Source organism: Podarcis tiliguerta, assembly GCF_965153285.1.
Source record: "Podarcis tiliguerta genome assembly, chromosome: 13".
NCBI classification, from domain to species: Eukaryota; Metazoa; Chordata; class Lepidosauria; order Squamata; family Lacertidae; genus Podarcis; species Podarcis tiliguerta.
In genome coordinates, this window is record NC_139546.1 from 6,826,746 (window position 1) to 6,854,416 (window position 27,671).

General features: G+C 43.8%; 1 protein-coding gene across 3 annotated transcripts in view; it reads left to right on the forward strand.

Moving 5' to 3' along the window:
* The first annotated feature begins 937 nt into the window (after positions 1–937).
* VSTM2A (V-set and transmembrane domain containing 2A) overlaps positions 938–27,671 on the forward strand; it is a 44,531-nt gene continuing 17,797 nt past the window's right edge. The window contains exons 1-4 of one of the 3 annotated variants that reach the window (XM_083408016.1): positions 938–1,682; positions 3,794–3,945; positions 7,058–7,096; positions 13,378–13,711. In XM_083408016.1, the coding sequence (XP_083264142.1) occupies positions 1,607–1,682; positions 3,794–3,945; positions 7,058–7,096; positions 13,378–13,711 (601 nt within the window). In that variant the 5' untranslated portion in view covers positions 938–1,606. The remainder of the gene's footprint in view (positions 1,683–3,793; positions 3,946–7,057; positions 7,097–13,377; positions 13,712–27,671) is intronic. The other 2 variants (XM_083408015.1, XM_083408014.1) reach the window with 2 other exon arrangements.

The following is a 27,671-nucleotide window of genomic DNA, read 5'->3' on the forward strand; positions in this document are numbered from 1 at the left end:
ATTGAAGGGCGAGCCTCAGCTAGTTCCTAGTTATGGCAACTTTCTTAAGCTGGAGTCAGGAATAAAGAGAGCTTGTGTATGTATTATTGTTTAACAGTATTTCTACTGCTAAGCGATAAAAAATACACTTATAAATTAAAAAGAAGTTTAATTGAACAGCGCAATGAATTTCACCCATGAACTTGTCCCTAAGGCTTCCTCTGCACTTACAAATTGGTAAATCACATAGACGCTATAAATTATTTTTTTCTTAACCATGTTGGGAAAAATACAAATATGTAACATCAGACGAAAGAAGCTAATTACCCTTCAACACACACTTTAACCAGCTTTTTGAGTCACAATTAGCATAGTCACAGGGTAGTCCAAACGTGTCTCCCCTTTCCCTCCCCTCTGATTCAAAGTGCATCCATTTGTGGGGATTTAAATTTGAGAAGAGATGCTAGTATTCAAGTCTGCCTGGAAATACCTTGGTTTCAAAGGTTGCTTGAAGTTGTTTAAAGGTGAAGGGAGACACTGGGAACATTCTCAGATGTTCTCTTTATCATCACCTTAAATTTTAGGATACAGCATTGGTCTAGAAACAGTGTCCAGGGATGAGATCTGCTGAGTTCTACCTACCAATTAAACTTTGGCATCTATGTAGAGATTACTGGATTCTAACCTTAGCTGTTGTGCACATAAAACTGTGTGTGTGTGTGTGTGTGTGTGTGTGTCTACTCTAAAGCATGTATTCTGGAATTCAGGTGTCTCCTCTACAGTGGGAAGCGACTATGAGGAACCCATGTAACAAACAACATTGACTGCATAGACAGCAAACATTTCAAAAATATGAGGCTTACAGATTCACAACACCAAACGGGAAGAGGGAATAAGCTTCGCTCATTCTAAAATATTTCCCCTTCTGTGTGTATGTATGCCTGAGAGAGATGTTGGGGTGGGGGAGAGAGAGAGAGAGAGAGAGAGAGAGAGAGAGACCATCGTCTACGAAACCACCGCATTGACCTCTCAGTCTGAGGTGGGAGGCGGAAGATTCCCCCCATCAGCTCAATGAAAGCAGCTGCCCTCCGTGATCATCTCCATTAGTCGTTTCCCTCTCGTGCGTCTTTCAGCACCATGGACAGCGGGAGAGGGAAGCCACCGAGGAGCCACCGTTAAACGCAGCCTTTCCCAGGAAGAGGAGAACGGGAGGGGGGGGGCGAGTTGAAGTGCTGGAAGCGCAGTTAAGCTCCTTTCTCCCTCCCTACTTTTCAAGCAGGCTGAATGTTTAGGGAGGGCGCTCAACACGCAGTCCTGAGCAGCAGGGGCTGACGGAGCTGCCAGGTAGCAAGGAAGGAAGACGCCCGGGAAGCACCCACTCTCCAACCACGGGGAGGGCTGGATCCGGACTCCAGACACCCGAGAACCCCCAGCCTCTCCTTCTCCGTCGGAAGCCGATCTTGTCCCCCCCCCCTCCCGCCTTGCCAGGAGAATGCTGGCAGCGGTGCAGCTGGGGCTCCAGCGCCCGATAGCCTTGTAAAACCCTTTGCCCTGCCTTGCCTTACGGGAACGGGCGTCTTCTTGGCATTACCCCGATGTGACCCCTCCTCCCTCTCGCTCTGGAATAATGGGGATCTTCTGGGCTTATGTTGGATTCCTTTCCTTGTCGGTATTATACATTCAGCAAGGACTTTCTTCCCAAGGTAAGAGCTGCCTTGTTGTTGTTGTTTTGTGTGTGTGTGTGTGTGGCCAAAATTGCAGCCGGAGGGTCTGTGGTGGGCAGGACAGGGCGATCTTTGTGGAGGGGGCAAGCCATGGGGAATGGAAACGTCGTGCTATCTTTTTGCCTTAGCCTTATTCTCGCCCCACTGGAGGGGAAAAAGTTCACCCGAAGTGAATATGAAACCGATCTGCTGCCAACATGAGCATAACATAGCCCGGCTGAGTAGATGCAATGTTTGTGCGTGAGCGGGGGTGGGGTGTGGGGGGGAAATAGCATGCCACTCTGTATCTCCCAACTCTTGTTTTCAGGATTCATACAGACACAGCGCCTGTGAAAAAGGGATGTGCTTGTCTGCTTTGAATAGTGCAGTGTTTTCATAGCACCCTCCCCAATTTTTTCAGGAGCCCTGAGGTCCGTATTCTTAAACCTTGCTTTTCGTCTGCAAGTATGTGTTTCTACAAAGCACACCCCCCTCCCCATCACCCTGTCAAAGGCGCCTCTTGCATTCCAAGTAGCCCCTGCTCTGCAGAAGCCTTCCAGTTGCTGGAGACTTTGAGGGCTGCAGTGATCATTTCAGCACCATGGATAGATCGTATCCATGCCGAATGCTGCACCCACAAACCGCGCAGTTCTCCGCCGCTTTGTTTGTTTTAACTCTGGAGAGAGGGCTGGCTGAGGGGGTGGTGGGGAAACAGACTGAGAATGCAGAAATATGATCTCTTTCCCTGCTGATGAGGTGAATAGATATCACTAGCAGCGATACAGTGCTGGCTGGGGAGCGGAAGGAGACGCTGTAGAAAACAGGCATGCAGACTGGTGGTGTTGGGCTTATTTTCACCTATGCCTACTTGGAATTTAAGTACTTAAAAAGTAAAGGCAGCTGTTTTCTCATATAGCACTGCTATGAGTCCCGGGGCGTAACCTAGCACATATGCATGGATTATTTTTGCAGTCTTTTCGGTCTACCCCCTATCAACCTGTAACGTCATAGAATTGAAAGAAGTGGGCAAACTGGTAATTTCGACTCTTTCTGAAAACTGAAAGTGTTTCTTGTTAGCTATTATTATTATTTCTATTATTATTATTTTGTCTATCCTGCCAGTGAGGGTTTCACACAGCTGACTGAATGGATCACATTCTTAAAGCCCCGTATATGAGTAGAAAGTGGATCAAGAAGGTTGTGATGATTATGACTTCTTCTAAGATATATGCTGGCATCCTGAAATGGACTGTCAATATGCATGTCTTCTACTATGTGGAACTGGAAAGGGTAGCCATACTGAAGTGCCAGAGGCAAAGTATTTCTTGTTTGTGAATCTCCTAAACTTAAACATGATCAAGTCTTTTCTTGGCTTGACACTGCAAGCAAAACAAGAAAATGAAATTGAGAACAAATAATCACATGACAAGCTACTTCTTCAAAATATTAATACATAATGCAACAAACAAACAGGACCCCATTCCAGTAGTCTACAATATGTTTAATAATTAATATGGTATAATGTCATCCATAAAATACAATAAATCATTTGAGCTGATTTTCCAAATGGTTCTGCCCTGGATCCCTAAGCTAAAATGCTGAAATACTGCCTTCCTAAGAATATTTGCATGTAATTATTTGTAACTTTGCAAACTCCAGTGAGATGCTGGTAAGGGTGTTCAATTTGTCCATAAGCAAAATAGGCTTACTAAACAATTTATACATGTTTGTAAGGGATAAAGGGGTGGAGGGGGAGGAAAGGGTCTGAGAAATAAGAAAAAACATGGGGGTGCAAAGAGGAATGAGAATTAAAATCAGAAAAAAGGAGGGGCAGGGAGAGGGAGACAGGGCTGCAGTCCTGTGCATACTTACTTGTGAGTAAGCTCCACTGAACTCAGAATACAGACTTGGCTTAGGAAGCACCTGCCTAAGCCTATGCATATTCATTTGTAAATAAGCCCTGGTGCATTAAATGGAATTTACTCCCACGTAAACAGGCATCAGATTGCAAGTGAAGGCAGATAAATTGGGGGGTGGGGAGGAAAAAGGAAAGAGAGGTGGTGGGAAGTTGAGGGAGAGGAATCCCAATAAGATATGCTTTTCTTTTGCAGCCAAATTTACTGAATTCCCTCAAAATGTCACAACTACTGAGGGGCAGAATGTGGAGATGTCTTGTGCATTCCAGAGTGGCTCTGCCTCAGTATACCTGGAAATCCAGTGGTGGTTTCTACGGGCAGCTGAGGACCAAGACCCTGGAACAGAGGTGAGGGCACTCAGGTATCAATTTGCTGCCCCTGAAATCCTACGCAAGTCAGCCACTCCCCAAAAGCAGAGAAAAAAATGGGGACCAGAAGGACAAGGAAAGCCTTGCCCCCAAGGCTTAATATATCTTACAACAGTAGAAATCCATTGAGAAATAGCCACCACTAGGGGATAAAACCTTGAACCCTTCCAATTGGTTTTTGGTAGTTGATAAATTCATATGCATGGATAATGCATTCTTTCTTTTCCTTTTCTCTTTTTTTTCTCATCAATGACAAGGCACAGTATAGATATCATAGCAATGGACTGAATTTGCAACCCAGGCTGTTGCAAAGACTTCCTCCCCCCGCCTCCCCCAATAAGAAGTCTGCTTGCTATCATTCTATCCCTTCAGGGATTTTCATTGCCTCCTCCATTGCTTCAGACTGATAAACACATGGAGCGGAGATACTTACTAACACACTGCGGGAACCTATTGTAGACAGGATTTCTAGAAATCAAACAGGCCTCCTTTGACTCAGTTGTAGCAATTCTTCCTTATTTCCTATTTGGCAAGAAACAATCTCACTGGCTTCAGATGATGCTTTTTTTTCATTCCTGAGACAGTGGGAAAAATCTGCCTCATCTCTATCATTCCATTTCCTTCCAGCCTGTCTCCTCCCCCAAAAGTTTTTATTTGAAGAATTCATTTGAAGTATCCAGACTGCTTTAGAATTCATACTAATTTTCCATGGAAGGCAAGCAAACATATAAACCTGTTAATATGGCACCTCACTCTTCTGAGACTGCTTGCAATGATAGACATTAAATACAGCCAAATGTGAAGAGATCAGCCTCCATCCAAACTATGTAGCACAGTGGCTAAATGTGACAGGAAGGAACACCGTTTTGCCTATAGGTGGCAGGCTGAGCATGTGAGTGTTCTCCAAGGAAGAATCCATTTATTTAAGTAGTATTTCAATAGCAATTAGTCATCACAAAACTCACAAGCTATGGGCAAGTTCAGTCTTACCCCATGGTCCTCAGACTGAAACAGATCAAGAAGTGGGGAAACTCAAAGATCGAAAATCCACACATAGCCTGTTCAGGTCTCATGCCCATTTTAAATTGGTGATTGGTGTGTACCCCAAATGAACTCTGCATCTCACAAGTTCCCTGGTTAATCCATAAACATGAGCCTATTTTCTCCTTCCCAGTGAGCTGTTCCCACAATTTTGATGATTTCAAACATGTGATCAGCTTAACTTAGCCCCTTCCAGTGTGCCGAGAATTAGATAATTATCTTAATTGCCTTACAGGATGACAGATAATTCTCTGTGGCAGCTGATCTATGACATGAACTCATATATTCAGGGATATTTTAGTCACTGTTCTTCCTGCCCAAATCTACATCCCTCAAACACAGACATCTGCTTCCTCATGCAATGTCCCCCCTCCCTCCCTCTCTCTCTCACCCCAACACCCCCGGTGTGGAGCTTTTACCTATGCAAGGAACAGAAGGATTTTCATTTCTGCTATGGCTGCTGCTCTGATCTCTCAAGGCTCTACATTCTATTGGGAGAGCCTTCTTCAGAGGCTAGATCGGGCTTCCTCAACCTTGGCCCTCCAGATGTTTTGAGACTACAATTCCCATCGTCCCTGACCACTGGTCCTGCTAGCTAGGGTTCATGGGAGTTGTAGGCCAAAAACATCTGGAGGGTCGAGGTTGAGGAAGCCTGGGCTAGACAGTCTGGTGGGTAGTCAAGGAAGACTTGAGCAGTGGAAGAGCCCTCCTCTCTCTTTTTTTTATTTATTTTAGTATCTGTCCATCATGTTTCTCAACTGGTTAAATTATATGACGGAATTAATAATTTAAAAACTGATGAAAATGCAACTAGGCATCTTATTTGCATTGAAAACAGAGCCTTTTGGCAGAAATGTTCAGAGGAGAGGGAAATTGTCTGTTTCATATGAAATATTATGCCACATTCTTTGTTTTTGTGAGAGTTCTAGCAATCAAAGCATCTAATTTGCATCAAATACCGAGGCTTTTGGAAGTAACCTTTTTGGCCTTGCTATGATCTAAAAATATATCAAAGGCTGGCAAAGGAAGGCTAACTGAATGTACTCAATATGGGGTTGACAGAAAGTATAGGTCCTTCAGAATATGGAGTTTCCATATGCTTGGTCTGAAAAACTCAGGGATAGTTTAGCTCCCTTGCTCCGGAGCCTTCAGACCTTCTGAAAGCTTGCCTACATATTCTGGAACCTTAAGGAACCACCTTTTACAGGCAGTTGCTTGCTTCTAACTAAACTGCCATTAGTGATGAGGCCTTGGATGTTTATAACAAAGCATTTTCTATTCAGATGCAGAATTGCTTTGGCATTCTGGGTTGCAGAAGAATTTAGGGACATGGCATCCAGTTTCTAATGCATTAGTGTAGTACGAGTTCAGCAAATTTACATCCTGAATCAATTAATTATGAACTGCAGCAGGCATCATGGAATCAGGCCATCTAATTTAGCTAGCATCCTGATTCCGACAATGACAAACCAGGGGCCTCAGGGAAGTTCAAAAGCATAAAGGCAAAACCTTCCTTATTCTTTGTCATCACGACCTGATATTCAGCAGTACATGGTGTCTGAACATGGAGGTCCCACTTGACTATTAGCATTAACACCTGTTAGTCCATTCCTTTGGCTTAACTCCCCTTAAGTCAATGGCTACCACCACTTTTTGTGGCACATAGGCCAAAGAAACTGAAGGAGGTACGGTAGACACATTTTAAGCCATGTTCAATCACAGTACAATTAGGGACCCTCCTTCAATGAGTTCATTAGGAAACTACTCAGTACTTGCCTTTTTGGGTGGATATGATCTATCTCACAGCTGTGTAGCCAATTCAACTGCCTTTGAGTGAACATCCGTCTCCCACCAGTAAACCCTCTCGAACCAAACTATGCTTGAGCTCTGGTTGTCATGGCTTACTACAGAGCTGGGCAGAAATTAGGGTGGGACCAGGGAGACAGTGGGAAACCCCATGAAAGGAAAGGAAGGGAAGAAGTGATTTAACCTTTCATGCTGGAGGTTCCTCGCCTGCAGTATGCAAAAACAGTTATCCATTCCCCCACAGGTGGAGAGAGATTTGGACAACGATGGAACAAAGATAAGCGTAAGTGGATTACAAAATATAGATTGTTGCTAGATATTCAATTACTTTCCATTTACTGTGCTGTCTTTCATTAGCCACCATCCAAAAATGCATGAGCCCTGGACTGGTGAATGGGATTTATTTTCTGCAACTTTCCCTGTGCCTTTTGGGGCATGGGCATTATCAAAGCCTTTGGAACGCTTTTGTGCAGATGAGCTGGTTCACTTCCCTGGCCCTGCTGAGGCAGAATTTTAAAAACCTTTTAATTTCTTCAGGTCTTTAGAAGGGGCTAGGTTCCTTTGAGGCCCCGTAGCTTTGTAAAAACTGCCATTTTAATTGCTGGACATTGGATTTTCATTGTATTTTATGTTGTTAGCCATCCCAGGCTCCCTTTGGGAATGAAGACTAGGATAGAGAATGTATGCTCCTGTATACAGAAAACATTAATGGATGTTGTTAGTCAAATTGTGGGTGGCCCTTGCCTCTACCAGAGCTGGAGGTTTTGTGGGGAGTCCAGGCAAATGAAGACACTCTCCATTCAGGGTCCTGGCAGACATGCACAGAGGATATTATTGATCCTATTACATGCTGGAGACCTGCAAGTAATACCTAGGGCAGCTGTGGATGCCCCCAGGATTCAGTAGACCCTCCTGGACATACACCTGGGGACATCACTTGGAGTGTGTTGGGACATAGAGGCTTCTGCATGGGCTTCCATGCTTACTGGTTCAGGCTGAGACTTCTCCGCTTCTCCCACCATCTCCAAGATTACAAAGGGCATACGAGGGGGAATGCAGTGAGCACATAGGTGCCTATTTTTATTTTATTTTATTTACCTTTTCTGTCCCATAAGGAATTCTTTGCTTTCACATAGGTTCCAAAATGGGGTCAAAAGTTCAGTTTGACAATGTGCAGATCTAGAACCCTTACAGCATATGCACTAATAAGAAAAGATAAAAGTACTGTGCCTTTAAATCTGGTCATGTGATAGATCCTATTCTCCCCAACCCCAACCCCCTCCAAGCATAGACACACAACACAGAGAAGAAGAAAAATCCTTTTTTTGGTGTTTTTTTAAAAAAATGAATATGGGTACTTAAAAAGAAAATTGCTACAGAAAACAGCCTTTTTTGTTTTTGGAACCGCACATCATACTTTCAATAACCTTAATGGAATTTTTGCCCAGCATGACAAATAACAAGCCCTTCAGAATACTTTGTATTTCTTTAATCATTATTACCAAGAACTGAGGAACATGTAGGACCTAGATTTTCTTTCTTTCCCTCAGTATTATTTTATTACTTAGGTGAAATGCAATTAAATAAATATAGGAGAGTGATTTTCAAAGTGCTACAATGCCATGGAACTATGCGGGAAACACACACAAAAAAACCTTAATAATGGAGGGAGAGAGTAGATTCCAGATGTCCTTGTAATAATAATAATAATAATAATAATAATAATTTTTTATTTATACCTCGCACTCCCCAGCCAAGGCCGGGCTCAGAGAGGCTTACAAGCAATAATAAAAACAAGATGAATGATTACAACTTAAAAACAAAAGTAAAATACAACATTAAAATAATGGAACATTAAAATATTAAAATGTAGCCTCATCGCAGGAGGAGAAGGAAAAGAAAAAAGAAAGAGAGGGAGGGAGGGAATCAAATTGGCTCCAAGCCAAAGGCATACAGAAGCATACAGAATGGAAGCATACAGAACTTGAGACCCACCAAAACATGTACAACCCAGTAGACCCCAAACTGCCAAGCGTTTTATTAACCCTGACATCCCTATCCCCCACGCTTTGGACAATCTCATGCCTGAAAGTTTTTGTAGCACTGAGTTGAAATGCCTCTCCCCCCAAAATTTGCTGCAGTCTTCCTGGGTGGAAAAATGGGGAAAATAGTGATTAAGATGAGGAGATCAAAAATTGGGCCTTTCCACCAGTGGCAACATTCCTCTCAGTGCCTGCCAGTCACTGTCATCCCTCCCCAACCCCACGGGATGATGTTATAAGTGTTCTTAGAAAGAGAATTGTGTAAGCATGGAACTGTTGGCACTACAAAATAAGGTGAGCCAGAGGAAGGGGGTTTCCTCTTGTCTACTGACCTTCCAACCCTCCTTCCAGTCCCACATTCTCCACTAAGAACTTTTGGCCCAGCTTTATTTGGGGGGGTGTTTTTGCTTAGTCACATGAGCTTTTAACATCTATACTACTTGTCTGCTTTTAGTATGGCTCACAGCAGTTTGATTTGCAACTAAAGCAATTAAAACCAGGGGGGGGGGGGAATGTTTAAGGATGGGGATATTGGAGATGTGCAATATCCCCAGGAAAAATAATGCACTCAAAGCTCCTTTCACCTCCTTAAAATTCTTGCATACTCATCCTGAGTTCTCCTGACCAAAAGGACAAAATGTCACTTTAGGCAAGGGAAATTCAGTAGCAGTTCTGATCCCATATTACACCAACTTGGTCCAATGACAGATGATGAACAGACAACTATGTAGTGCTGTTGAGGGGCAGGTGACTCCTCTGGAAGACTGGAAATTGGATCCTGCATTAAACATTGATTGAGTTCTTGGACCAGTCTGGTAAAGTTAGCTGTGACTAACACCATAGCTGTCAACCCTTTTTAAAAGGGAAATTCCCTTATTCTGAATAGGATTCATCGCAAGAAAAGGGAAAAGTTGACAGCTATGACTAAGATTGCAGTTCTAGGCAGGCTGGCCTGGATATAATTCCCATACCAGACCCTCCAAGTGTCTCTATTTTCCAGGGGTGTCCCTGATTTAGAAAAGGTTTCTGATTTGATCCTGGAATGTCCCACTTACCCTTAGAATGTCCCTATTTTCATTGGAGATATGTTGGAGGGTATGGAATTGTCTGACCCCCCCAAGCCGTCTGAAGGCAATCCTGTATAGGGAAGTCTTTTAAATGTTTTATTATGGTTTTATATATGTCAGAAGTAGCCCAGACTGGCTGGGGCAACCCAGTAAGATGTGTGGGGTATAAATAGTAAAATTATCATTATGGAATGGGACGTCCCTAATTTCATCAAAGAAATGTTGGAGGGTATGCCATAGGATATTGTGGGATTTAACTCCAAGAAAGAACACATTGGTTAGGCCAGGGGTCAGCAGACTTTTTCAGCAGGGGGCCGGTCCACTGTCCCTCAGACCTTGTGGGGGGCCCAGACTGTATTTTGAAAAAAATAATGAATTCCTATGCCCCACAAATAACCCAGAGATGCATTTGAAATAAAAGAACATATTCTACTCATGTAAAAACACCAGAGAGGTCCCACAAATAACCCAGAGATGCATTTTAAATAAAAGCACTCATTCTACACACTGATTCCTGGACCGTCCTCAGGCTAGATTTAGAAGGTGATTGGGCCAGATCCGGCTCCCGGGCCTTAGTTTGCCTACCCATGGGTTAGGCCTACTGCTCCCACAGAGATCAATGGAAGAAGGCAGTTGTGTATAACTTAACTATCACTGCAATCAATGGGAACTAGGACCAGATGTGAGAGCTGTGAGTTGGAGTCACCCCTCTCACCCCAAATAAACCCCCTAAAATCAGCCAGTGTGGATCAGATCAAGACTTGGGTGCTGGTGGTGGGTGATGCTCACTCCTCACACCCCCCCCCCCCAGTGCCATTTTCTTAATCAAAATTACCTCCCAAATTATCATTTGCCTGTGGCACACTTGGTAGCTTCAGGAGAACAGTTTTAGTCAGGAAGATGGTCAGAAGGAATATTAACCCCTCTCCCAGCAGCATAGTTCCAATAAAATTCTGTCGCTTGCTGCACCAGCTGCTATCTTTAAAGAAAGGATATTGGTGGAATAAAGCAGGTGTGTTGAACCTCAGGCTTGAGGGCCAATCTTGTTCCTCTTGGCCTCTTTATCTGGCATTCAAAATTCTCCCTGCGCTCCACCTATTTTCCCCAGGCCACATGCCATCGCTGGTCCCGCTTCACCCTGCAAGAGTGCAAGCTCTGGCAATGCCTCTTTTTTTACCTGGACGGAGAGCAGAGAGGCTTGTGAGAGCATTTCTAGAAGCCAGCCTACAGTGCAAAGGTAAAATTTGCACACATTTGCCTGCCCAGAAGGGAATGTGGCCCTTGAACATCTGGTTTCAAGGCTAAGTGAGCCAATTTAGCCCTATAATTAAAAGCAGGCTTAGTAGAAGGAGGAGACGAGTGCACGTTTGAAAGGAGCTGTTTGGAAAAACGTTGATTTATTTTAAAAGCCATTAATTAGAAGCATAGAGTTTAGAGGGTAAGAAGGATAGAGGGAAAGAAGATAAGAGCAAGAGGTGAATGAATGCTATGCTATCAAAATAAAACCATAAATAAAGCCCTATTATCTATATGGATTTTGCTGGTCCAACACTTTTTTGGAAAATTTCGTTCTTTGTCGTCCCAAATTCCGCATAGCTAGATATCATTGAGCATTAACATCCCTCCTAGAGGGGGTGGGAAACCTTCAGCCCATGGCATCACCCCACCTGGCCTGGAACACACAGTTTCTGCACTGTTTTTGCACTGCAATTAGGCTTCAAAAAAGCTGCAGTGTGTGTGAAGGGAAGCTTTAGAAAAGCCTGATTGTTGCATGGGGGCCCCTTTCTGGACTTTAAAAAATGCTAAGATGGAAGGGAGAGAGGGAGATGAGGTGGGAGGGAGAAAAAGAGAGAGCACATGGATGGAAGAGTGTGAATGGGCATTTGTATGGATGAGTGAGGCGTTCTGGCCCAGTCCACCATTCGCATGCAGTCCCCAATAGGTCTTCCGCACCCCTGGCTCAGAAGTTAAGAGTTCTGGGTTGTGAAGTTCAAATCAATGCTATAACTAGACATGCCTGGAAATGGATATTTGACATATTGAACAAAATAATCTTAGTGAGAATAAGACTGGTTTTTGGACATTTAAGGGTCCTTTTGCTCAAATGCAGAGTTGCCATAGCTCATAATAGCTCCTCCTGCTGGGAAGCTATTGTGCAAAACGCCTCTCAAACGTCACTATCCAATCAGTGATAGTTAACAGAATGATATGTATAATTTCTCTCCCTGCCCCTGGTCATTTTCAATGACTGAATGTGATGTAGAGTACTAGCCGGCAAGTATAGAGCATATGAGAAATTGCAATGAGGCACCACTCTGTCCTGCCTGCTGCCCACATTCAGTCTAAAGTTGATTTTTGACATGTCAGCCACTATTTTAACAACTTACCTAATCACTACATGACCTTTAGTGCCTGTTTGGCCCCCCTCCCTGTCCAGTTTGTGTCTGGGGCGGATGCCCTTAGTGTTCTTTTTTTAGATACAATATTGCTTAGCATCTTGCTTTAATTATGAACCCACTAGGTGGTCTTGGCCAAAGCCATCGTCTCACATCAGAAAAACTCATCCCACCATCTGCAATGGGGGAATAATAAGGACACCAGCCTACTTTACACAGAACTGATAAAAGAATTGGGAAAGACAATAAATGTGAAGTGCTTTGTACACCACAGAAAACGTTGTATCAGTACTAAATATGTTTATATTGTCAGAAGGGTTTATATATTTATTCTGCATTTATTTTATGTACCTTCCCACCTCGAGGCAGTTTACAACACATTCAGAAAATATCAACACTACCCTATAAAGGCAACCAACAAACTCACACCTATTTGTAGACCGTGGGGGAGGGAGGCTGCCAAATATTTTTGTGCGTTCTTAGAACATTATCTTTTTCTTTTCTTTTTTTTTAGAAATGCTGTTTCACGTAATGTTGAATTAAACAATCTATTTTAATGGATGAAGGAAGCAATGTGCTAAGAGAGGAAAGGGAAGTGTAGTGTAGTGTAGGGGCCATGCCCATGGCTTCCCTCAATGATGTTAAAATAACATTAAATACTAATAGATCTAGAGTTGCACCCAGCATGCATGGATGGTGAAACAGGAGGGACCATTTTTCCAAATATTCTCCTGGGGAGGAGAGGTACTTGAGGTATGTAGAGGTACTTCAACCCCCCCCCCCTCCCAGAAAATAGAATTTCCTCTCCTGCAGAAGAGTTACTCAACTCCAACACATGCAGAACCCAACAACCCTTAGTCCTCTGGGCAATAGGTGGGGGGCAGAGTTTGCTTTCCCTTCAGTTCTACAGTGCTGGGGCAATTGGAAGCCAGAGTAGAATTGTTTCTGACAGAGAGAAGGGAATCACCATTCCTGCAGATGCTCCTTCTCTAGATGATGGTTGGAACACTTGCTGGTGGCAATGTCTGACGTGATATGTTGTTTCTGGACATTTTGCAGACAGTGAAAGTACAAGGGAACGACATCTCCCACAAACTGCAGATCTCCAAAGTCAGGAAAAAGGATGAAGGGTTGTATGAGTGCAGAGTGATTGACGCCAATTATGGAGACCTCCAGGAATACAAAGTCCAGGCCTATCTCAAGGTCAATGCAAACAGCCACACCCGACGAATGCAGGCCTTTGAAGCTTCCCCAATGTGGCTACAGGATAAACCTCGTAAAAACATCTCAGCAGCCATCCCCAGTAGCATCCATAACTCTGCCAGCCAACGTATGCGCCCCACCTCCAGCCCTCCAGCAGATGCCAAAATCCCCAAACAAAGCCCACAATCAGGTATGCGTAACTATTTTGAGCACTTGAAGGGTTTTGTTGCTAATGACTATGCAACGTGTGGTTCTTTAAAAATAATAAAAAGGAGGAGGGAAAGGCTGTTTACTGGACAAAAACATGATATGCGCTTTCTTACACCTGAAGCACAGTTAGGAAAACACATTGTACAAAAATCCATACTTTTGTACTCCTGACTATACAAGACAAAAAGTGCCCTTATCTTTTAACCAGGACTACACAGCTTGTTATCCACCAAGTTAGATGCATGTAGCCCATGAGCCATGTATGTATGGATGACTTTGGGGGATTGCAAAAAATAGGACAGAAGGGAGGGCTTGTCAAGTGCCTGGAAGGCCTCAATGCATGGCTTAATCAGTCACAAATTATGTAGGTTTGATTCAAAGAAATTGCAAGATAGCACATCTCAATGACCTAAGCAAAGGTTTTAATAGAGAATATAAATATCAAGGCCCAAAGCAAGAGGAGTTTTATTCAAAGGTGCTATAAAACATTACTATTATTCCTCCCACCACCTTTCTTTTCTTTTCTTTGTCTTAGTTTCCTTGGTGTCTCTATAGGACTAAGCTGCACATTGTGTGACTCACTAAATTGCAATCCGCCAGCTATGTGCTGTGTCCTGCCTACTGCTTGGCCAGTCTCCTTGTTTTTGAAGTCTCGTGCAGGCAACAAAACCAAGGAAGTTTAGTCCTGGTGAACCATCAAACATGGCTCGGGGGCTGCATTTGTCATAGTGGTCTATAAGTAGGGAAGGTTTTGTCTAAATACTTGCTTATTGATAGTAAACAAGCATTTAGAGATAAAATGCGTCGAGATATCAAATGAACATCAAATGGAGAAAGAGAGGGAAACTGTGAAGGCATTTATATTTTGGAATGTAGCACTCTTCCAAATATAAATATGAATTCCCTCATCACCTTTGGATGTAATTCCTCAGTTTTGGGCATTAGAATAATGCGGACATCCTGTCTGCTTACCTGCATGAAACCACTAGGTAAGCCAGTCTTGTGTCATTCTGCCAAATGGCGAGGAGAATTTGACCACTCCAAAGTTCCCCCAGATTTCTGACTGGGTGTGGAAGTGTGGAGAGTTGGGGTAGCTTTACGACTAAGAGACTGAGTGATGAATCAATATGCCTTTGGCATGAACAGGCTAGGTGGCTTTTTTAAGAAGGCTACACTATCTCACTGGGAATAATAATATTGACCCATCTTACACAATTGTTATAAGTGCAGTAAGATGATAGAGATAACTAACAATGACAGCAGTAGCACTGATCACGGCAATGCCTCATTTGTAGGCATATGGGAACTGAAATGTGGATTTCCATAGTGTTGAATGAACAGACAAGACGTGAATGTACACAGCAGTACATTTGCTGGTGTGCTGCCCTGCGGTCAGATGGAATTTAAGAGGAAACCTAGCAACAGAAGGGGAAAATATAAAAAGACTCTGCTGTGGATTGATGAAAACAAGCATTTTTCCTCTCTCTCCAACACTGTAAAACACCCCAGCGGCAATACATGTTCTGATAAGACAAATGTGCAAGTTAAATATTATTTTGGTTATTTTCTCCAAGCAGATCAAATTCAATATGGTGCTGAGGACTATGCCTTGCTTTAAGGACATGTATGATTCTATGAATGCTTACGAATGCCTTAAATGTCTCCTTGATACAAGGCTACATGGCAGAAACACCACTTTCATATGCTCATATTCTGTGCTCCCACTGGCGGTGACAGGTTGCAAGGACACTGCTAGAGACTTTGGTTTCCATTTGACAAGAGAGCACCGAGGGCTTATGGTGTAATCAAATATATACAGATCTATATCTCACTGTTTGCAACTATTGGTGTGGATACATAGCAAGGTGACTCATCTATAATAATTCTTTTGAACAAGCGAAATGAAATACTTTTGATTTGCCAACATTTTCCTGCAGCTCAGGAAAGAGTGTTAGATGGTGGTTATTCAGCAAACATCCTCCAATATTCACAGCTGGGCAATACTTTTATTATGACACCAAACATAGCATGATAGATAGAAAGTGTTGGCCTCTAAATGTAAATAGTTGCAGCAATAATAATAAAGCAGAAGTAAGTATAAGCAAGGGAAGAGACAAGGAAATAATAAATGTCAGGATCTTGAACCCTCTTAGGAGCAGGTGGGTTATGATCATAGTCAAGGTCTTTGTTGCCATTCATATAGTGGGTCAGGTAGAAGCTTTGCTTGTCGTATAGACAAATGATTAAGGGTTATTTCCCCTTGAAGCATGTGGCTTGGTGTTGTTGTTTTTACTGGCTCAGCTTAAACTGGCAGGTTTCAAAGTGATTCACTGTTGTGTGTAAGCTTTCTCAGCAGCATTGTGGTCTAGACAGAGGGGTTTGGTCCGCGAGGATCTGACATGTGGACGGTGACGCATTGCAGTAGATCATTTAACTCACTGATCTTTTGGTTCCCCCTCAAGTTGTGACGCTCCTCGCTGAAGGGGAGTGTCTGTGAGACTCAGCATCGTCCAGGCAGGTCTCAAGCATTATCACTCTAGAGCAAATTTCAGAGTTCCATCTGGCATTTCCTGCCAACACATCTAACAAATGCAGTTCTAAAAATACAGAAATGGAACACAAAATTCATGTAAACGAACACTTCTCGTTTTATTCATAATATCAGAAAGAATTGTCTTGAATTTTGAGTGAAGAAAAAATGAGGCAACTGTGGAAGATCTTGCTCTGAACTTGAAGGGAACTGAGAACTATGATCAGCGTAGGGTGGACCAGATCTTGGTCTTCTGAGGGCCAATTTTGACACATGGGCAGGACCACCCACCTGTCAGTCATTTGATGTGAGAATGATGTCAGGTGATTGGTATGGGGGTGGTATCACCCACCTACCAGAGTTGACCTGCAGGGCAAGCAGAGAGGTCTGCTTTGCTAGCCTGTTCTCTACTGGAAATATGCTGTTGAAGAGGCACCCAGCAATATTGAACTTTCTGCTCATCAGTTGATGGACAGAAGGCTCAGTCTTGTTCTCTGCAGGGGTCTACTGGCAAAGCAGGACCCAACCCCACCCATCAGCTGATGTCACTTAGCGAGATCAGATGATTGACAGGTGGGCATGGTTTTGGGAGATGGTGCACCCAGATTTGCCTACAGACTGGAGATTTCCAATCCCTGAAGGAGAGATTAACAATTAGTAGTAAGGGAAATTTCTCCCTCCCGTTTCATAAATATTCACTCGTAATTCTTTGCACTTTTCCAGATTAAAGCTTGTTTCATCAGGAATTTTTATTCTTTACCTGACACTATCTTTTAGATCTCCCTCTCCCTTAGCCTTTATTTAAGATTTTGTGTAGCTACCTTATATTTCCGTGGGACTTGTAAAGGAGAACTATTCAGTTGTGTAGTATTTTGAGTTGTGGACCTTGTATCCCTGTTGCATAAAGAGGCAGAATATACATAATAATACATTTCTGCAAATAGTTATCCAACTGTGAACTACAAAATGCTTTGTTTGGTGTTGGGCAGAGGGGAGTAAAATACAGGGCTGCACTGAATATCTTTTAGCTTAAGAAGTTTTTTTAAAAAAAGATTTGGTGGAAAATATTTATGAAAAGCCGAGTAGTTTTGACTCAGCTTTAATAAAATGTAGCACCTGCTCTTGAATGAAGTTAATACATCACAAAGTATATTTCATTCTAAAGGAAAACCTAATCCAAATGGGCAGGCTGTTCAGAGTTACCACCTCTTCTATTTTATTTAGAATAGGCCTGGAAACGATGCCTTATGAGGAACGGCTAAGGGAGCTGGGCATGTTTAGCCTGGAGAAGAGGAGGTTAAGGGGTGATATGATAGCCATGTTCAAATATATAAAAGGATGTCACATAGAGGAGGGAGAAAGGTTGTTTTCTGCTGCTCCAGAGAAGCGGACACGGAGCAATGGATCCAAACTACAAGAAAGAAGATTCCAGCTAAACATTAGGAAGAACTTCCTGACAGTAAGAGCTGTTCGACAGTGGAATTTGCTGCCAAGGAGTATGGTGGAGTCTCCTTCTTTGGAGGTTTTTAAGCAGAGGCTTGACAACCATAGGTCAGGAGTGCTCTGATGGTGTTTCCTGCTTGGCAGGGGGTTGGACTTGATGACCCTTGTGGTCTCTTCCAACTCTATGATTCTATGATTTAGCTAGATTACAGCAAATGGAGTTGGCCAACACACCATAGGGCCTTACTAAACATACAACAGTCATTCTGCACAGTTTGTCCCCAGTATCTGGTAGTCAGGTATGTTGCTACTGTAAATGGACGTTCCATACGACTACAATGACTACTACCATAGCTGTCTTTTCCCTTTTTTAAAGGAAATGTCCCTTATTCTGAATAGGATTCCTCGCAAGAAAAGGGAAAGGTTGACAGCTATGGACTACTACCTTCTGATAGCTCTTGCCTCTGCTTTTCTCACTGCTATACACCCTTTCTCCCAGATAATGTTGATTTCAGCTTTTAGAAGGTCTTTGAGCACCTTCCATGGTCCTGCCCCCTCAATGAATCTATATCCTCACTCAGCAGTTCCTATGTTGGTTCCTGGTAGTGGGCATAAACATGCCAAGCCTTGATACCAGCCCTGACAGAGGAAAAGGAAGGAATATATATTCTTGCTAAAACTCAGTTCCTGAATTCTTATGTCTATTAAACAGTGATTTTATGTTGTTCATATTTATTTCTGTAGTGTGCATCAGTGCGTGTGAGACTTTATAGAGTAGAAGAGCCAATCCTTGCCCTTGGGAGCTTACAATCTCTAAATTTCAACAAGAGGCAAGAGAGGACAGAGAGGATATGGAAAGTACATGGCTGTTTCAGCAGCATGTGCTTTGGCATAGTTGCACAGTTTGTGTCAAAGGCTCGATGGGAAAAGGTAGTTTCCAAGAAGGATTTGAATGAGTGAGAGAAGTTGCATCGTGCAGGTGTTCAAAGGTGGTTCTGAGAAGATGAGGTAGCAGAGGTAGAAGGATGAGGTCTTCTGGGGGAACTGCAGATTGCCATGATGGTCAACAGTGGAGTTGGGAAAAGCAAAGGGATATATTAGGGTATAAGAGCAGAGAGATGAAGTGGGGGGAGACAGAAGACCACGGCGGACTTTGAAGGTAAGGACAGGCAGTTCTGCTAGATCTGGGAGTGGAGAGGATACCAATGTGGGGATTTAAGGTGTCACATGATCAGAGCAATGGGAGAGATGACAGCAGAATGCTGGATAGATGTAAGGAGATCCAACAAGAGACAACGAAAGGGCACAGCAGAGAAGATAGCAGTAGTCTAGGTTTAGAGAAGACCTGGAGTAGCAACAGGAGTAAGTTGTGTGCTGCAGGAATTTGCAAACGAAGGGCTCCCTCAGCCTGAAGCGAGATGAGCGCTGCACCCCATAGTCACCTTTGACTGGACTTAACCATCCAGGGGTCCTTTACTGCAATCATTTCTCTCAGGTGCAGTAAAGAGGAATGGGCGGGGAGAGGGGAACACATCTGTAATGGTTCTGGGGTTGCTCGTGCGTAAGTTGCCATTACTCCTGGCGAGGTTGCCTGGTTGAACCCTTTCTGTCTGGACAGCCTTCAGTTCGTGGCTGCCTCAGTCGCTGGCAGAATCCGTCAGTGGGCGTTTCTTGAACCTCTTCCAGCATAGAAGCTGTTTGACGCCCAGTCTCCTCCCACTTTGCCTGAGCAGAAGTCTTCTGCGCAAAGTGGGTGTGGGCAGTGGAGTACTCGTGCCCTCTCCGCTGGTCTCTGGCGAAGAGTCCTGGAGCCACCTCTCCGATTCCCCCATCTGCCCCCCTTCTCCACTGGTGTTACGCTGATTTCCTTCCCCCGCAGATGGGCTACCTCTCTCCCTGCTGGGACCCTCTCCGCCATCCCTCTGGAGCCTCCTCTCCGCCTCCAGTTCCGATGGCAGTTCCTTGACAACATCATATGCCAACCGAGAGGGCAAGCAAAACATCCCTATTTGGTCATGAAGTGATCAGTGATACTTATACTACCACTTCTACAACATGAGGGTGGCTGCGGTGATTCTGGCTATGAGGAGCCATGTACCACTCTCCTTCCTTCGAGGTTTCAAAGCAGAGGATTCTAAGCCCATCTGTCAGCAATGCTTTACTTGAGATTCTGGCATTCCAGGGGGTTCGACTCGATGACCTTCAGGGTCCTTTCCAATTCTGTGATTCTTTTTTTTTTTAAATAATATTTATTGAAATTTTCCAACAACATAAAACAAAACATATCCACAAAAAACAGAGGGGGAAAAAAAGAGCAGAAAAAGAAAAAAAAAAGGAGAAAAGAAAAGCAAAAAACAAAAAAACCCTCTTCCCCATCCCCCAACACAAAAATCCCAAAAAAAACAAAACACAAAAATACCCCACACAACACAAAGTCTCACATTCCCTTTTTTTCCTTTAACTTGTTTCCATGGCTTCCTCCCACCTCCCTCTTTATATTCCTGATTTTAATCTAATCGGCAAATTCCCTCCAACTTTTGATACTTTTTCCCTTAGTTACCTTTACCTCTTTTTAGAAAAAAAACAATAATAATAGAAAAAGAGAATTTATCTTAAAACTTCTAATCTTAAATTCTATAATTATATACCCTTATATCTTAGTTTTTCATTTTCCTTATCTTACTCCTGGAACCAATTAACTTCCTTCCGTCATCCCCTCAAAATACTTATTAAAACCATATTTTGTCAAATTTTACTTAATGATCTCCAATTTTTTCCCCCATCTCATCCCCCCGGTATCGGGTGCTGCCAATCCTTTTTACAAATTTTTAGAGTCTTTCCAATCCATCAATTCAGTCCATCAGCCAGGTTGCCTGGTGTCCGAGGCCTTTAAATCATCTTTCTGGCCTGTCTGGAGAGTCTTTTTCGAGCTTAAAATTATGTCCCAAACCGCATTCCCCTCAAGATCTCCTTTAACCTTTGTGAACAAGCTTGCCCGAACTCTGTAGTTCCTCTTGTAGACCAAAGAATTGTCCAAAGTTTGCTCCACACTCTCTTTAAGGTTGCTAAAGTTCACTTCTTCAAACTTTCTCAGAGTGCCAATTTCCAAAATATATCTTATCAAACCTGTATCTCTTAGTCCATACATGGCACTCCTTTTCCAGATCTGTCCTTTAAACGCTTTACTCTCATAGTCCATTTTTTGTCCATCAACTTGAGGCTCTATAACTGTATTTTCCACCAGAGATTCCTCTTGTAAAGACAGAACCTGTTCTGTTTGATCCATATTCTTGTCAGTTGTCCTTCCTTGTTGGTTTAATTCCAGTCCTTGGGCCGAGTTTAATAGTTTTTTCCCTTCTTGGGCCAGGCTGTGAACATTTTCCTTCAAATCAGAGATGCCAAATTCCAAAATAGACAGTTTTTTTTGAAATTGCTCAAACAGAGCTGCTATTCTTCCCTCCATGTTCCCAAGTCTGTTCTTTCAATGTTATCTTACTGTCAAGGTCAGATGCTTATTTAGTCTGTAAAGTTGCAGCCTGTGTGAAAGTTTCTATCCAAAAGTGTAACATTTGTAGCAATCCAACATGAGTTTCTGTAACTTTCCACAGCCACCTGATTACAGTTTCCTTTAGTTATTTTTCATCCACCTTTCAAAAACAATTGTCATTTAACTCCTTTTTTCCTTTCCCGAACAGTAAGCAAAAGATTCAGTTCTCTCTTAATCCTTTTCTTCTTAATAATTCTTAGTAATTTATTTCTTGTTATAAAGATTCTTTTTCTTGTTTTGGCCGCCCGGTCCCGGGCTCGAAATGGTTAAAAATAAGTTCAAAGTACCCTGCTCTGCAGGACTATAAACTGTTAAAGCAATCTCCCCCTCTTCCCTGCTTCCGAGGGGGGGGTTAAAGGGCTTAGGTGACAGATTTATTTCCTTGTGAAGTACTTTTTAGAGGCTCCAGTTCTCACGCTTTTGCCTTGATCTTTCTACAAAGTGGAAGGTGGGCTTCCTGTTTTAACCTTCCATCTAATGCCGAATTTCAGTAATTTATAATCCAATTTCCGTTTACTTACGAGAGTTTCTTTAGTCCAAATGTCCACAGGAAAAGTTAGCGCTTCCTGACAGCAGCTGTGCGGCTTCACTCCCCGAAAACAGCGATCGATCCAAAGTGCCGCGCCACTCACCCCACGTCGCTCCGGAGCCCGTAACCGGGTCTCCCCACGAGTAAGGGAGGCGCTACTGGCACCAGCCGGATCCCAAGTCCACGGTCTTCCTCCGACCGTGGTTTTTAGCGGGTCTCCGCCTCGCCGTAGGCGGTCAGACCCTTCTTTTCAGAGAGCAATCTCCTCTGAGACAAAGGAGGTCTGCCATTGCCAGGCGCGCCAACCCGGAAGCCCTCCAATTCTGTGATTCTATAGGTGCCACTGGGCTCAGGTGTCAAGTGGCAGGCCGAGATGGATGAGGAGGAGGAACAGGAGGATAACATGGGGATGGGGTGGGATAGAGACTGGAGAAGACAGGTACTTCCCTCCCACAGCTTTTAGCTGCTATGGATGTGGGAAACGAGACTCACTGGAATCCAGGAAGAGCATCAACCAACCATTCAGGGTAGAGGAACCAGAGTCAGAAGGGGAGGGCACAGCCTAGTTGACCAGGACCCTGCAGTACTCATGTCACTAGGAAGGGAGCCCCCCCCCCCATGCAATGAGTATCTGCAAGCTTCACAGTCTTACAAGGAGCATCTCCACCCCCATCGTTCAGCCCAGACACTGAGATCCAGCAGCGAGGGCTTTCTGGTGGTTCCCTCACTGAGAGAAGTGAGGCTACAGGGAACCAGGCAGAGGGCCTTCTCGGTAGTGGCTCCCGCCCTGTGGAATGCCCTCCCATCAGATGTCAAGGAAATAAGCAACTATCCTACTTTTAAAAGACATCTGAAGGCAGCCCTGTTTAGGGAAGTTTGTAAGGTTTAATCCTGTATTGTGTTTTTAATATTCGATTGGGAGCCGCCCAGAGTGGCTGGGGAAAGCCAGCCAGATGGGTGGGGTATAAATAATGTTGAGTGAAACTGGGAACTGACTTGTCTGTTTTGACTGTCGGACCCATCTTCTTCTGGAAATGCAATGGCATCCAGCACATTTTCGCTGCACAGTGCTGAGTCATTCCGCTTCTCCCGGCTACAGCAGAGTTTTCCAGCAGCAGCGTGTCTGTGTGTAAGGATTTATCAGCACAGCAGTAAAATTCTAATACACAGCTTCTTCTATTCTATGAAGCTTTAATGTACAGCAGCAAAACACACACACACACACACACACACACAAAACAGCCAGGAGAGAGAGACGGCATGTTGTCTCTCCTTTGCAGCCAAAACAGAAAGTGAAAGTAAGTTTACATTCATAAGTGAAGCACACACCGGGGTAGGATCTCTTTTCCCTTGAGCTATTAGTCCTGTAAGCTCTTGGACACCTTCCAAATAATAAATTATTATTATTATTATTATTATTATTATTATTATTATTATTATTATTATTATTTTATTATTACAAGGCCATGAGAGTTTCTCTCGTAAGCCCACCTTGTCCCAACTTTAGAAGCTTGGCAGTTGAGCATGCCAACCTATTGGGACACCTCTGTTGTTTCTACATAGTTGCAAATTCCTTTCACCGAGCTTGGTCTTCATAGGGCAGACGCACTGCTTCTAGCCAGGCCACTCTCTCCTTTCATCCAGCCTGAGCATAAAGTCTGCTGTGACTCCTTAGCTGCTACTGAGGCTGTGTATTGTGTATTGAGACTGTGCCTCAATAAGGATATCTTCCTTGCTCTCGAGTAAGAGCCTCTGTTGCCGTGGTCTCAGCAGGAGTCAGGGCCGTATGGCATGCTGCACATTGCTCCATGTACTGCCTCACCCTCAAGAGCAAGCTGAGAGTTGTGCCGACACCACCCTATCATTCAGACGACTGGGGAAAGGGGATACAGTGTTTGTTTGTTTATTTTCACCTGATGTCTAGAAAGCAATGAGGAAAAGATTGATAACTGAACTGAAACAGCCACACAGATTTCAACAGAGCTCTAGAGAATCCCACCTCTGTATGTAATTACAGTGCATTCAAAGGCTCCTATCTCATTCTCTTGTCCCGTTCCAGTTCTCTTGGAGAGATTAAGAAAAAAACCTGGCTTTCTTTGCTTTGTTTGAACTTACTCTAGGTGCATTTTGTCAGAGGACTGACAAAAGATAGTGAGCCTATTTCATTTTTACCTCCAGGCTACTGTGACAAAGGGAAATGACTGTGCTTGTATCTAGAGTGCTGAGGCTTCCATCACTGTGCTGTCTTTTCAGTGAGTGAAGGACACAAAATTCTCCACTTCACATTTTGATATTATCCAGATTTCCTTGACAACTTTCTCCACCAAACTCAATAGATGTTAGGCATTAAACAGGGGTGAAGAACATCTGGACTGCGGGCCTAATTAAAAGAAGTCACACATGTGTCTGGTAACTATAGAGACAGCTACAAATGAACTATCAGGGTCTTCTAGGGGGATTACTGGGAACCAAGAGAGGCCTTTCCTGTTTTGCCATGTGCCGTGCCAGATTTAGATATAAGCTAAACAAACTATAGCTTAGGGTCCCACTCTCTTGGGGGCCCCCCAAAAAATTAAAAGTATTTCACTATTAATATACTTCATCTTAATTGTATTTCAGTTCAACAATTAATTTGATAAAATACCGTATTTTTCACTCTACAAGACGCACCAGACCACAAGACGCACCTAGTTTTTGGAGGAGGAAAACAAGAAAAAAATATATTCTGAATCTCAGAAGCCAGAACAGCAAGAGGGATCGCTGCGCAGTGAAAGCAGCAATCCCTCTTGCTGTTCTGTCTTCTGGGATAGCTGCGCAGCCTGCATTCGCCCCATAAGACGCACATGCATTTCCCCTTACTTTTTAGGAGGGAAAAAGTGAGTCTTATAGAGCAAAAAATACGGTACATATTTTGTTATGTGCAAATGGCTTTAGATACCTATTAGGTCCATAAATTACCTGGTTACCAGATTTATTTCAATGAATCTGGGGACACAATCAATCAATCAATCATTTTTTTTAAAGAGAGGGTAAAAGTTATTTTTAAAAAATAAAAAAGTAATATCTTCTCTTCTGTGGTCTCCTCTGTTGTGGGGCCTTCCTCTAGGTCTTTCTTGGAGCACTAGCCGTGCTTCCTCTCCTCTCCCTCCCTCTCCCTCCTTGCACTGCGATGCCCTACAGGCTTACTTGGGAGTAAGTGTTAGCAGAAACCCCCTCCTCCTGCTGCTGCCATGCCCACCTGTCTGGGCGTCTCCTGCACAGGCATCATCCAGTGGCCGCCCATCCGTGCCGTGTTGCACCCAGTCAGCAGGTCTGGGGCAGAGCCAGCAGTGAGCAAGTGGAAGGAGAGACACTTATCTGGATCAGCTTGTCTCCTGCTCACCTCTCGTCCACAGTGGCCAACTACAAGCTGGGCAACAAGCTGAGCTGCTGCTTGCAAGTTGAGCACAATGGCGAAGCAGCAGCAGCCGCAGTTGCCCAAGCACCACCCAGAGGCCGATCAGGAGGCCGAGCTGGCAGCCTTGGGCAGCGGTGCCAGTGGCGAGCTGAGTGCCAAGTTGCAGCAGCACACCGAGCTCAAAGACCCCGCGCAACTCTCGCCCAGCACCGCATCTTCAGCCCCTACACTGAGTCCCCATATGATGTGTCTTGTGTGCAACACATCATATGGAGACTTCCAGTGAGGCAAAATGGCGGGCGCCATAGCAGCAGGAAGCTCCTGAAGCCAGCCAGAGCCAACTGCGCTACTAGGCTGGTTCTGGGCTGCTGAGACTGCTGCTGCCATGTTTCCCGGGGACATTAGATGAAATTCAGGGACATTCCAGGGATGGAATTTGTCTGGGGACAAATTTGCAAATCCGGGGACTGTCCCCGGGAAACGGGGACATCTGGTAACCCTACCATATAGCATATTTTCAATACAACAAAAACCAGTGACAATTTGTTGTTGACAAAGGACAGCTGGACATATAAAGGGCCCCATCACCTTCAGGAGCTGAGGGCCTTATCAAACCTAAATCCGGCCCTGGCCATGTGAGGCGAAACAGGAAGATGCTGCCTCCTGCCGTATGCCATGCTTACTGGGGTCACATGGCAGTGAGCTTTGGCAAGATCCAGTGCCACCCTGCAGGATTATGCCACCCAAGGCAGCTGCTTCACTCCATGTTTTTAAGCAGAGCACTTCCCCCTTTGCAGAGGCTTTGAAGTTTCTTCAAAGGTGCGCTCCCAGTGTCAAGTAGCACCGAAATTCCATCTTCAAAGGAAACTGATTACAGTTACAGCGACACTCCTTCAGATATTGGCAAGTGTCCATCACCTGACATCACTCTGACATCAGGTGGTTGATAGGTGAGCAGCCTCTGTTGGCGTGTGAGTTTATCTTCGACACCTACGAATTTTGCTCTCTCCGTGTGCAGCTTGGAAGCTTCAGTAAAGCTGTTAAGCTCACCAGTGTGAAACAGTTGTTGTCTTAAGCAGAGTTGTTTAAATTGACACAAAACACACACCCTGTATTTTCCCACTCTGTAAAAGGTTACACAAAAGCTTTTGTCTCTCTGGTGTCAGAGTGGTTTCTATACTTCAATGTCCTGGCTGAACAAAGTCCACGTGCAAGTTCTAAGTCAATTTGCACAGAGTCTTGCTACTGCTTAGAATCCCCTGAGTCCTGAAGTCTGGCAATTGTCCAAGTCTTCCTCCCAAATGAGCTCTTCTCAAAGAGTTCAGGTAACTTCACAGTTCTGCAATGATCCACTCCTTCCTGATCACAACCAATGACCCACCACCAAGATTGTAATCTGATCCCTTTTAACACAAAGTTGCATGCCTAGTCTGCCCAGTAGCACTGATAAGGAAGTCACCAGATTCAGCCAGGTGTATTTCAGGAATAAGCTCTCTCCTCTTTAATGGAATTAACCTGTTAGCTGCATTCCTTAACACACTCACCTACCTATAAGAGATGGTCTGCAAGAGGATAGGGATTTAGGAACTGGTTGGATCGACTTTCCCCTTCTTGCACTCATTTCCTCTGAAGATTCTAAAATAATATTTTGCAATACTGATAGCTCATGCATAAGGATATATCACAGAACCCCAATACGTTGCAGAGATTTCTGGGGGATGTTTTAAGGCATCTGCTTAGGTAATGAACACCAAGTGTGTCCACTTCAAGAATGTTGCCCAAGAGTCACCTGTGGCTGTGCGTTGCAGAAGAAAATGAATGATGAGGAAGCCTCCTCTCTTGGGAAAGTTTTTGCACCATGGTTATGTAACTTCTCACTGAAATACTTCTTATGTGTTTTCAAGAACCCAGGCCACTGTTATAATGTATTTGACTATATATAATAGTTGACATATAATGGCATCTTTTATCTGACAAAGTTCATTGGTAATTAGCATCTGACAGTGTTTCACAGTTGGCAGCTTAAGAAGTTTAATAGATGAAGCCTGCCAAAATCAAAGCAATTAAGAAAAGAAAAATATAATAATAATCTTAAGCAACTTTTAGAATTTCCAGTTTGGATGGTAAGCATTTCACACTTAACCTACAACTTTATTTATTGAGTTGGGGAAATTGGAAATTGCAGGGAATTTCAAATATTCCCTTGTATATTCTTATTGGCATGCAAATATATTGTGACGAGGGGAAGGAAAACGATGCAAGGACTGTGACAGATTTTTGAAATGGCAACATTTATCAGCCTGCACAGCTGCCCAATGCAGATTGTGGTGGGTGTCTTACTGGTGCCCTGGACGGAAGAGAGACATGTTACAATGTTAGATGCCTGGCTGGCTGTGCACATTGCACCAGTGCTGGAGGGGGCAAGGCTTTTGTGTCTAAATAAGCCTCTGCCCCCCAAGCCAGGCCTCTATACAGCTTTATAGCACCCACCCAT